At 25.1% G+C, this 13,876-nt stretch overlaps 1 protein-coding gene across 1 annotated transcript in view; it reads right to left on the bottom strand.

The window, feature by feature from the left end:
- Window positions 1-695: 695 nt before the first annotated feature.
- Window positions 696-13,876, bottom strand: part of Rim2 (replication in mitochondria 2) — a 30,418-nt gene continuing 17,237 nt past the window's right edge. Inside the window, exons 4-6 of the mRNA XM_011496317.1 lie at window positions 5,510-5,628; window positions 4,044-4,266; window positions 696-1,037 (exon numbers count right to left, since the gene is read on the bottom strand). Coding sequence (XP_011494619.1) covers window positions 748-1,037; window positions 4,044-4,266; window positions 5,510-5,628 — 632 coding nt within the window. The 3' untranslated portion in view covers window positions 696-747. The remainder of the gene's footprint in view (window positions 1,038-4,043; window positions 4,267-5,509; window positions 5,629-13,876) is intronic.

Here is a 13,876-nt window from a genome sequence, read left to right on the forward strand (position 1 = left end):
AAGGACAAAGGCCTCGGATCAAAAAACAATTTGACTACCTAAATATTATTGCGTAAGATAAATTAAAATTAAAATGAACGTTAAATTGATTAGCATCGTTGTGATAATTTTCCTTATTATTCTCTTCATTCTATTATTTTAATAATCAATCGAAATTTTTTATTGAGGCTAGAATAAGTCTCGGTAAACATGCATTTATTCATCTTGTCAACGACTCAATTTTCAATAAAATGACATCTTATTGTATTATTCGTAAAATATCGTTGGTGCCTATGGAAATGTAATGTCTCGCTAAGATTACTTCTCTCGTAAATGACATTATGTAAATAGAATGATTTTGAGAAGCGTTGGAAGATGATTCAAGACTGTCGCAAAGAATGAATAAGAATAAAGTTTTAAAATATCACATGCCGCGACCAATAACGAGATCTCGATTTCATTTTAGAGCCAAATTCAAGTAGACGAGTAATGCTGGACGATTTGTTGCTGGTGAAAATAACATAACTGTGGTGATGATATCAGTCGACACGCCTGTCGGTAAAGGGGAGAAAACGTTAGTCTGTGAGGCGGAGTCATCACATTTGTTTGCTTCGTTGCTGTATGAATATCGGCAGTTGGTAGGCGCGGAAAATATTAACTTCTATTGACTAACCGCCTCTGGCATTTCGTTCGCGCTATCACTTCGCGCTAACACCTTCGATTAAAACATGGCTGCCCTGTTTATTATTCTGGGATCTTTAATGAATTCTAAGCAAGCTGGCTTTTCGTTTTAGTTTCCGAGTAGAACTGGGTCGTGCTTTGCACCGCATTGTTAACGTTGTTATTCGTTGGAACGGGCTCATACTGACTCGTGAGGATGTAAACAACAGCCTCGTAGGTAGCCATCATAATAGCCGTATTGGGTATTTGACGAATCAGCTGTGTGGTAAGGCCGCGATAAAGACCTCGTGCACCTTCTTCTGCTAATATTGTGTTCGTCGTTTGCCAGAATCCGTGATATTTCGTCCCCTCCTCCCGCAATCGCGTCCGAACCACCTCTGTATGGAAAGAAAATTATTTATTTATTAAATACGTCTGTGGCAAATAAATATAATAAAATTGCGTCTATATCGTGATTAAGAATTAAAATATAAAAAATAAAAAATGCAAAGATCTGCTCTAACAGTGAAAATGTAAATTAATGCTTGATATAGAAAAGGTTTTGATTTTGAGTATAATTTCAGATTAATAATTCAAAACAAAAAAAACAAAAAACAAAAAAACAAAAAACAAAAAAACAAAAACACTGAGGTCGGAAAATGATAAATTTAGTACCCCTGAAACTAATGAGAATGCGATACTAACGAGAATAATGAATAAATTTTGTACAATCGGAAAATGATAAATTTAGTACCCCTGAAACTAATGAGAATGCGATACTAACGAGAATAATGAATAAATTTTGTACAATGTGTAAAAAAAAAAAATAATGCCAATCTATGTGCATAAAATAACATTGTCGTTCGTTAATAATCCGTCATCTGTTAAAAAAAATTATGTGATAACCTTAAATTATATTATGCAATGCTATACGCATTTGAAGAACGAAACACAATGATTGCACAACAGTTGCAATGCTATTTTAAGCATCCTACACATGTTGGTAATATTTTGGTAATCGATATAAATGAATTCTCCATGCAAATGTAGTACAGCAATTACTTTTTTGTATTGACAAGTTCTGCTAAGAAAAATTTTGCTAAGAATTCTTTTAAGATGATTTGCAAATATTTCATTTTATATTTCGCATTAGGATTATTTGTATTAACGTTATTAACAATTGTAATAATAAGAGGCTTTATGCGCGACAATATGTAAGCGTATTATGGGATCGCATAAATACCGTTTTCTCGAATGATAAAATTTTCTCAATTTCCATAAATTTAATTTTCAAAGTACACAATAATACTACAGGATAAAGTTATTATAATCGTTCAACACATTTAATATTACTGTATCGAAATTAAACGTAATGATTTGTTTATTTAAGGTCAAATTAACTATATGAAATTTATTTTAATAATGAACAAAATAAAGAAAGAATTGATTTTAAAGTCATGCCGAGTAGAGGAGGTAATACATGCGATACAATTGGTAAAATTTATAGATAAATGTCATAAGATTACGGTATTGAATGCAGTCAATTATATTTATTCACTAGATGATAATGATTCTTATCAGCTTAATATAAGCAATAAATTTTGTGAATTTAACATAATTTAACATAATAAAAGTTATGAATTATATAATTAAATTGATGCATTATTATTTTTACAAACTATGATTCCGATCCAATAGCACCGTTAAAGTGACATTTTAAACGCGCGTCAAAGCAAATATTCAAACAAAGTCGTATTTTTATAAGATGATGATCAATTTGTGAATTTGATAAAACTGCGGTAAGACTTTGGGTAAAAGTATACATGCATTTCGCAAGAGTATTATTTTTAAAATTAATAAAGCGATAAATTTAATAGTAATTATTTTGCATTCATCTACGTGTATCGAGAGCATTTCGAGAGCATTTCGAGAGCATTTCGAGCTTTATATAACGTGAGCGCTTTTGCAAAGTAAACGAGAACTTTGGCCGACTATCAAAAATGAAGGTTATAGAATTAGAATAAATTTAAGAGCTCTCTGTTAAACAAATTGACGCGAATTATTACGAATTAATATAAATTGTTACTCTTTTATATAATGACGTTCGTTAGTAAACATTAAAACCGTTCTAAGAGAGAGAGGGAGAGAGAGAGAGAGAGAGAGAGAGAGAGAGAGAGAGAGAGAGAGAGAGAGAGAGAGAGAGAGAGAGAGAGAGAGAGAGTGATGTAATAAGTATTTGTGAAAAATATAAAAACAACGTTTATTATGCAGTGTATAATCATATTTAATTATGTCTTCATAATATAATGTTAATCTGAAAGTAATTTTAATTTTATGCAATTTTGAATGAATAATTCACTTATGGAGATAATTGAATTGTATTAGAAAATAGTGGCAATTTTTCAAATTACGAATAATGCAAAAATTATGAGCTATGCCAATATTTTTTCTTTTATAAATGGTGCATTTTGATATTACATAAAGGATGTAGGTATAAATTATTAGAACGAGCATGAAAGGAAAAATAAAGGTGTAATACGATGCACAAAGAAATTCGAAGAAGTTCATTTATCACAAAAGTAATTACAATGACGGCGAATGTGCAAATTATTAATATAAACATCTGAACGCGATAAAAATAATGGAGTGAGAAGATACGAGAAAATAGTATAAAAAAAAAAAATAAATAAATAAAAAATAAAAAAAATTAAGTAAATAAAAGAAAAAAATTGTATTTACCATTATTAATATTACAAATTAGAGTATGTAAAGTACAAATATACAAATACTCTTATCTGTATGATTTAATATAATTATATATTATTGTTTAATATTACAAATAAAATGAAAGGTTCTTCGAGTTTCACTTCTGGCAAAATTATATCCAGCACGAAAATTGTTTTTAAAATTAATTAAGGAAATATTAAATAAATTATTTAAATCGTCGAGTTAAAAATAAATATCAAACATATATGCCATTTATCGTAAAATTGTAAAAAGTATCGGCTAAGCATAATTATTAAACAATTTCGTAAATATATGTAACAAAATGAAATTAAATAATTGAAATGACTCACGAGCTTTTATTTGAATGAACAAGGCATTACAAAAAAGTATTATTCTATAATTCATCGATTCGTGCATTCTTCATTCATAATAAATGAAAATCGAATTTTGCCTTCGACGATTTTAACAATTTCCGTCAATACGAAATTACTCTTAAAGTCTTTTCTTCTTTTTTTTTTACGAGAAGCTTTCGAGAACGATTCGCTCAATGTCGTGAACACAACAATAGGTAGAAAAAGAAAAAGAAAAAGAAAAAGAAAAAGAAAAAGAAAAAGAAAAAATGCAAAATATTCCCACTCCACTTGCTTAAAAATGTCAACTCGTACAAAGCGTTTTACCATGTGGATATGCAATGCAGGAAGCGACGGTTTTGGAGACTGCGCCCGCGGCCATGAACTCGAAGAAGTTGCGCGACATTTTGGAATTGTCATCGGGTGAGGACGCCGGCGTATGATGCGTAATCAGCCAAGTCTTTATAGCCTCGTAGATGACGAAGTACACGACTGTTTCGCTGATGCCAAAATACGATGCGACAATACCCTTGTAAAATCCCGCTATTCCCTGTAAACATTTTTATACACAAAATCAGTGGACTTTTCATTAGTGACGATGAATTCTGTCGGGATGGAATTCATTTATCAAAGCCTGACAAATGAAATTAGAAAATTATAAGACATAAGCGTATTAGGAATCAATCGTCTATTTTTAAAGCATCGATCAATTTTATTGACGAATATAATTACTGCTTTTATCAATGAATATTTTAATAAGATTTTTTTATTAAAGCTTACATTGCTTACATCACTATCAAAGTATTTTATAGAGTCAAATTGATTCCATGGCTTTACGATGTCAGGTTTTACGATTTGTACGCTGGTAATAAAATTATCAAATAATCCACCCTTAGGTAGACAAATGTACTTGCTATTATTAATTAGCGAGCTCATTGAAAAGACATGTTCGTTCGTTATTTATATTCAATAATTAATTTGCACGCTGCGATTATATTATTATGAGATTTACTTTATCATTGTAAGGTTTCATATAATATATTTTATCGATACACCGAAATTGACATTAAACATGACTATCGTTCAATAAAACTAACATTATGTATTATATGTCAATTACTTATATTAATAAAATTTTGAAATAGAATAAAACTGAAAAATCGAGGGTTAAATGTCTTTTGCATATTGTAATTTTTTGTCAAAATTTAATAAAGCTAGAACAAGTACATGCAATTTTACATAAATATAGTTGTTTACTAAACAAAACAGTATTTTCATTGTTATTTTAAATTTTAACTCGTTATTTACAGTTTGTACTTCTTAATTTAAACAATGTTTATGGTCATATGCCAAGAAAATGCTTAGATCTCAGAATGGACTAAAAGTTAGAAAATCGATGGTAAAAAAGAATTAACTAGTACTACGAAATTCTTCCTTCGCTTATTTTTATTATTATTACTATAGATTTTTAATTATATTATTTAATTGATATTGATTTTAAGGAATATCAATTACATATTCAATATATATATATATATATATATATATATATATATAGTAATTATATTTTTAACGTAATTTTCATAAAATACAAAGGATATGAATTTACAGGGTAGAAAATGCATCATTGAAATTGATCGATGAAATATTTCATACGACTATTATTATGTAACATAAAGCAATTTCACCATTTTAACATTTATTTTTCTTATACATTAAATACATACGTTAAAAGGCAATTTTTTTTCTATTTATATCCGAAATATAATTTCATTGAGAAATATCGTTCTTACCGATTGTCGGTAAATCCTCCGAATACAATCTATCGTACTAGTTTGATTTGTGTGATGATTTAGCTGCAGCCTTGTTTTCACGAACCATATCGGATTCGTAATTGTACACGAAACGAAACCTATGCGAACAAAAAAAAGAATATCTTTTATAATATAACCTACGAAATTATCAAACATTTGTTAAATTTGTAAAAATGACTTAAATATATCTTAATGGTAAAATATAAATGTAATATACATTTCTGAATACTTCATTCGATCAAATACATAAGTTATTAAGAGAAATTTTACAAGACTAATCCATAAACATCTTTTAAACAATGAAAATCTTGTGGCTTTGTTATATCATGCTTATGATTAAGCTAATATTACATTGATAATGATTTTAGAATTTTTGATAATATTTATATTAATTCATTTTTTAAATGAAAAAATATAAAAATAAGAATGTCATGTATTCGTGTATCTATGAAAATATATGAAACAGCAATTACATTATTTATCATAATAATATTAATTTTATATTAATATTAATTGAATATTGAATACGAAGCGAGATATATTGATATATCGTTGCATAACTTCATCAGACTTCCATTTTATCTACTTGTTTAATTATAGGTATTTGGTTATTTATTAGTGAAGTGTTTCAATAAAATGCCTCATTAATAATTTGCATTTAATAGATATTCTTATTTAGACGTGATTTGAATTAAGTTCTTCTCTTATTAAATAATGTTGGAAGTAGTTGAAAAAATCTTTAATTACTTATCGATATCGAATGTTCTTTATTTTTAGCGAAATTTTCATAGCTTTGAAAAGAAAATTTAGTATTAATATATTTTGTTCTAAATCCAAAGATAGTTTTTATCATTGGTTTGACATCTTTGTTAATATTAACAATATAACAGTAAACAAAGATTTTTCAATCAGGACTTAAAATTTATTCACACTATACTGATAAATTATTTTTATTGTTCTACAAATTAACGAAGAATTCAAACTTATTTAAACATTTATTTTGCAATTATTTATACTTGATTCAAGCATAATGTAAATAATATACCAAAGTTAATAAAATTAAATCTATATATATATACGAATTTTCGGTACTTGACAGATTAAAGAAAACCAATTAGAGCTTTAGAATATTTAAAGGTGCTCTTTGAAAAATAATTTACTCAATTATTTGTTCACATTATATCAAACATTATCTTAACTTGGCGAAAATAGTTGGGGGGGGGTTATAAAATAGGAGTCGACATCGCAATGACTACAATGTAATGCACGGCAAATCAGCTGACCCAATGTACTAAAGATCCAAGACATAATCATCTTGTCTTCTTGTATGACTTATCAGATTAACAGTAAGAAATATTGTTACGACGAGGATAATTTATCAAACATTTCATATTTAACCGAGTTAATATTGAAAATAATTTTACTTATTTAGATAATAAATCAAATGTTGAATGGAATAATTATTATTTCTTCCACATGGTTATAATGAATTTTAAGAATTTTTATGATCGATGTGTGCATGCAGTTTCTTCTTTCTAACTGATAAAATTCATTAATTGACACAAATGTAAACTTTTCTTAAAATAAAGATTACTATATTATAATCTCTTGTGAAAATATGGTTACCTTTATTTTTTCAAATTGATTTAAATATACAAGAAAGTTTTTATGTCATATGTTAGTTTCCAATAGCAGATGGCATATTTTATTGAACACATGATCAAATGACGTCAGAGGATAATTTTTTCAAAATTGAAGAGAACATGCCAATTCGCGAAACCAATGAATGTTTTATATAATAATTATTTTATATATGAAATTATCAATAAGATTAATGGTGTAAATAAGTATTGAAACATTTAAAAAAAAAAAAAAAAAAAAAAAAAAAAAAAAACTGGTCTATTTATTAATTAATTTTATACGTACTTTAACTCGTGTAAATATAATGTCGCTAATATATCATAAATATCTTTATCTAATTCGTAGTAAAAGTATATTATTGGATTTAATTTTCTAATTTTAAACGCAGCTGATTTACAAATTAAGCTATATAGATATATGCGTATATGATAATAATACACAGAATACATAAATTGTTTATCAGTAATTTTTATCTAATGGCGGACTTATCGTCTTTCACATACGTCATTTGAGAGGGATTATTTTAAACAATATTATCTCTTACGATATGTTGATTTTTATATCTGCACTTAATTTTATTAACGATTAAAAAAAAAAAAAAACAAACGAATTAAGTTTTTAACATCTGTAATAATGTTAAGAATTTATTTGTTTATAATTTAAAATGTATGGTTTTTTAAAAGTGTGCCAATCGAATAATTTTTTCCTCTAATAATTCGATAACATTGTAAAAATTAAAATAGCCAGTTTATTGATATCATAATTCATTTGTACAATTACTAATAAATTAGAGTCTAATTCTTTTCTACAATTACCATATTCTACATGATTATACATTTCATAACAAAACTGAAATTTTTAATATAATTGTGTATTTAAACTTTATTTGCTATCTTGATTCTATGTAGAATAGAAGTTTTATGAATTATGATTATATAATGCATTATTATGGTAGTATAATTAACTATGGTTAATGGTAATTTCATGCATATATAAATTGTAATCACCTTGTACGAAAATATTATTGTTGATAATCATTGAAATATAAATCTCGCTATTTATAAGATTAAAAAACCACGACAGTCTGCCAATTTTTTTCTTATATACAATATTTTTTGATTTTATCGTTTTTTCTAAATTGATTATAGCAGTATTAAAAAAAAAAACAAAAAAAAAAATGAGACAACGACAAATGTAATCACGATCATAAAACAAAAACTTAAAAGAAGTTAACTTATGTAGAATATTTCGTATATAAAAGTGCTTTTATTTAAGTCCGATTATATATTTATCTGCAAAGTTAGAAATGAAGTTTTAAAGCTATATAAAGTATTACGACTTTTTCATTATAGCATACTATAATAATAAGTATACTAACGTAAATATTTTTATAATACCTTGTTGTTTTTAAAACAAAACAAAAAAAAACAAAAAAAACAAAAAAAGAAAAAAAAAGAAGGAAAAAAAGATATTGATGGTTGCATACGATTTTCAAAATTTTTATTGTTGAATAAAGAATAATGCTTTAAACATCTGTAAAGGAATAATAAGGCATGGATTAATTGTACGAATTGCTTAATAATGATAATTCATAATATTTAATAATAATAAATCATATGTATTTGTAAAATAGAAGACGGAAAATTAAATTGATGTTTCGTTATAATATATATAGTAAAATAACAATTTTATTCTTATTTAATGAACAATATACGGATAATGATAATTTTTTAAATAAATAGAACGTATAATTTAAAATAACAATATATACAAAAAAAAATCTTGTACAGACAGCAATATATATTAAAATTCAAAATCTACCGTTAATTATATACATCACCATATGCTGTATTTAGAATTTTAATATTTAATGGAACATTGACAGAATACAATACAATTCATCAGCAGTGTAAATGCAATTTCAATTGTACCTACGAAAGAATTTTAAGAAAACAGAATAATTTTGAGGTCTTATATAAGTAGTAATGTCAATTTTTAAGTTATAAGTGTTCATTCATATTATGATGCTGGTCACGTAGCGTTAATGGAAAAGATGTACGAGTTCATTAAGTTAATAGGAATGAAGTTCCAAATAAAATTAATCAGTTCAAATGAAATCAAATGTCTCTACTGGCGAACATCGTCAAAATCAACAAGATTATTATTAGGAGATACTCGACGTCGTTCGACCAAGTGAAGCATAAAATTATTATATCGAATGGCGAGTTTCCATTAATCCCGCTTAATTGAATGTCGCGTGTATTAGCGATCGTACTACTATACCAAGTAGCGAATGTTTAATAATTACTTTTTTTGTATTTATTTAATATTTAACAATAATTTTTTCTTATTTAACAATAATAATTTATATGGGTGCATTATAAAGTTTACTTTTTTTTTTTTTTTTTTTCCCTATAATATTGTAATATTATTTACCGAACTTAATGCAGAAGCTACATTTTTATAACAGAAAGATTTTAAATTATCTATCATTCAAAAAGGAAAAAAAATAAATATAATATAAGAACTTAAAAATTGTAAAATAAAATAAATAATCAATATTATGATATTAAAGAAATGTATTTGTTAATAATTAACCGTAATCGAACAAAAATATATCTGTATTAAGTAACTGGTCATCCTTATCCATATATCTTCATTTTATAATGATTATAAGAGTTATTATTATTTTTAAATAACAGTTAGAATATTAAACGTTCTATTGATAAAGCAAACAATTATTATTTTATTTCACATACAAAGTATAATATAAATAACCATATTCTATCATAGTAATTTGTACAAAATCTCCGAAAAATGTTCTAATCTTAAGATAGCGTAATTGAATTTATGTATAGAGGTGCCTTAGAAAATGTATTCCATATTTATTTTATCTGTATAAAAAAATAATTTATAAAACTAACAAGCAACACATCAGGCACATTTGATAATTATTTTTATTTAGTCATTCAGTAACTACCGTAAATTCAGTAAATAATACCGTTGTTTAAAAAAACTCAAGTATTTTTAAATGAAAAATTTGTTCAAATAATTTAAAATACTTAAAAAATGAAAAAGAAATTTACTTACATCATCAATATTCTACGTATAAGATGAATAAATATTTAAACGCCTTTTCTACGCTGCATAAAGAATTATTATAATTTTATGAGAGCTTTGCAATAAAATTATTTTCAATTAATTACAAGGATTGTAGATATATTGATATACATATATTTATTTATTTATCATATAATATGAGAAATACATAACATTTTTCATTACATATAAAAAATTTTTTAGCTCCAAATTCCAACGTTAATTAAAAATAACTGAATCACTAAGTTCTTTTATTAGTTTCATGGAAAAGTATATTTAAAAGAAAATAGTTCGAAAAAATATATTAATAACTTGTACGCTTGTATATTAGCTATTAAAGTGCTCAAACTAATTTTGTAATTTTGCAAATATTTCCAACTGTTACAAAGATTCTTTTTATATAATTCTGTATTCCATAAATATTTTTTAAAATTTCCAATGTTTTAAAACTAATGATACTTTATTACCATTTAAATTACATTACCTCAACGAAGATAAACATAAGAATTATATAATAAAACAATAATTGTATTTACGGCATTAAGATGTGATATATTTTCAACATAATAAGCCATATTAATTGACACTTTTATTTTTAAATTTAATTTGAAATCATAAAACTATATAAACATTTTATGATTACTACAATAGTCTGACATTTATAACTGTAAGCAATTTAATGAATACAACAGCATTCGTATTTATTTATTTGTATTGATTATTTTCTTATTTTACTTTATGTTTTTCTAATGAATACTCCAATATTGGGAATCATAGTGTACTTTGACAATTAATAGTATTAAATAGAAATGTAAATAACTTGGCTCTTTATTCTGATATATTTGTAAAGATGATACAATGATTTCTGCAATATGATAATGTAATAATAATATCTGTAATAAGGTGATTTAATAACTTTCATAATACAATAATGTAATGTTTTCAATTCATATATTGTTTATATTTAAATACATTGTCTAAATTATCAAATTAAAATTTTCTACTTTTTATAAGTTTATCCTATTGATATATATATATAACGTACGTAATATTTATAATAAATAATTCATTAATTATATGAACTATATTAACATTGATTATATAATACCTCGTTAAAGAATGATCGAATTTCCTTCGATAATTATTATTCTTACGGCCAATTATAATTACATCAATAATGAAATAAAAAATTTAAATAATTTTTATTATAAAAGTGTCTGTCATATGTTCAATTTAAGCGATAATCTGCTTTCTATATTGGAACTGAGAACATGAAATGAAAACAAAATTGAAAAATTGCTTAACTTGCAAAAATGATTGTATCAGAGATTTACAAGAAAGAGGCAAGATTTACACTCTATGAAAAATAAATTATTTATTAAAAAATAAAGTACACATAAGACATCCAAATTTAGTAATCGAAATTTTAGAAATATTTTTAAAAACAAGTATTATTATCATTATCGCCATCATCAGCAGGAGCAGTAGAGCAGCATTATCATCATTAAACATTAAAGACTTTGATTAAACATTAAACACTTTGTAAATTTTGTATCATTTACGGATAGCTTATGATTATCATTGTTTATTATTATTGCTTATAACACCATAGAAATAATTTTATAATTTTAATTTTAACTTAATAAATAAATAAAGATTCGACTTTTATAGATAAGCACAGTAGAGGATCGAAAAATTGTACTTTAAAATCGAAGAAGATTATTATAAATTATTTTAAATTATGTCAATGCATTTTTTGATCTTGTTTCTTTATAAAAGTAAAAAATAAGCTTATTTCTATTATCTATAATCACCCAAACTCTTTCATTTACAATAAGCATTTAAAAGCTTCATGAAAATGTTTAACCAATATGTTAACAAAACGCTAACTTTATATTTACGTAGAAGGAGCATTATTTTTATAAATAAACTAGTTAAATTATTTTTTAAACCTTTCTAATAATATTCTACATCGATTTGCCTATATAGTTAAGTAAATTTTAAACGTTCAAATTAAAGAAATTGAAAATAATAAAGAATTATTATAAGCTCCACCTATTAAGATTAACAAAATATGAGGTTAATAAATTATTAATCATCCTATATAATTTTATTTGTAATTTTTATCAAACAGAATAAAAAATTGTATATTAATCATATAATTTAATTATAAAAATATCTTTATCTCCATAATTAGAATAAATAATATAATTATTTTAAATATCATTATTGATATACTTAACAATAACTGTTAACAAATCCTTAGACGCTCATTGTCGATATATAAGTAATATGGTAATCCAGTTGTGAGATCGATTATCGTACAGGAAAAATTGATTGAAATATTTTCAATCATCATTGATTGCTCTCACCGTATCCAGACTAAATTATTTACATAGAATAATTTACATCACTATTTTTAAAAAGGCTATGTTTTCCGAGTAACAGGTTGAAACGTATCCTATCAAACGATCACAATTAGTTTTTTGCAAAATATGGATAATGAATTCATAGGTTTTTTTTATCATTTCCTTCTTTATCAAATTTTTATTTACAAATACTATTAAGTAATCGATTAATGAAGATTATATTACCGCCCCCCCTCCTCCTCCTCCTCCTCCTCCTCCCCCTCCTCCTCCTCCTCCTAAGAAAACTGAAGAAATCGCTGATAGCCATATTTGATAGTTAGATCTACTTAGTATTTTCATCTCCTTGAATCCAAGTTGCTTTTTCTTATAGTTTTTTTTTTCTTCTAAATTTAACTTGTTATTTGAGAATACATTGTGTATTCTGCTATACATTTCCCTTGTTAGTTTTGCAGAGAATCGAACTGTTATCAATAGTTATAAAGGGGTGAAAAATATGTGATTCGTTTTGCTTAAATAATTGTTGTAAAAGCATTGATTGAATACGATTTTTGTTCAAGCTAACGCAGGTTCAAGGTAATTTAGGTATATGCAATTTTTCCATCAATGCCCGAGAAAAGCATTCTTTTTATATGCACAGAGCTTTTATGGTCTCGTTAAACTATTTTCTCGTAGTATTAGTAGGTGGTAATGGTATTTTTAGTCTGTAGAATATTCGTTATCAATAATGTTGCTTCAACGGTATGTAACTTTGGTTGTCCATTATTTATATCATTTACCAACGATACCGATGGAGCAAAGTTATTGCACATAATCCAATTAGTCTTCAATTTGCACAGGATATTATCTTATAAATTAAAATTATAATCATAATACGATTTTATTATTTTAACTCAAAAAGACTGATAAAAACTAGAATGTTTAATTAATTTTTTAATGATGCTCGGTTATAAGCTTCGAATGCTTTTGAAGAGTAATATTATCTTCGTATCAACCTGGAGAACTTGCTCAAACTATTGTAAAACAATTTGTAAAACTATTTAAATTAAAACTAATAAAATATATTAAAATAAGAAAATGCAATTTATTATTATTTAAACTTGTATTAGATGAAATTCTTAGTTATTATATTTTAATGTATATTTATTTTACAATTATGATTTAAATGCAATAAAATCTTTTACGTTAAACAAATAAACAAAAAATTATTAACAATTTTTATTTAATTAGTTATTATTAA

The sequence above is a fragment of the Ceratosolen solmsi genome, unplaced genomic scaffold (assembly GCF_000503995.2).
Source record: "Ceratosolen solmsi marchali unplaced genomic scaffold, CerSol_1.0 scaffold29, whole genome shotgun sequence".
Lineage (NCBI taxonomy): Eukaryota > Metazoa > Arthropoda > Insecta > Hymenoptera > Agaonidae > Ceratosolen > Ceratosolen solmsi.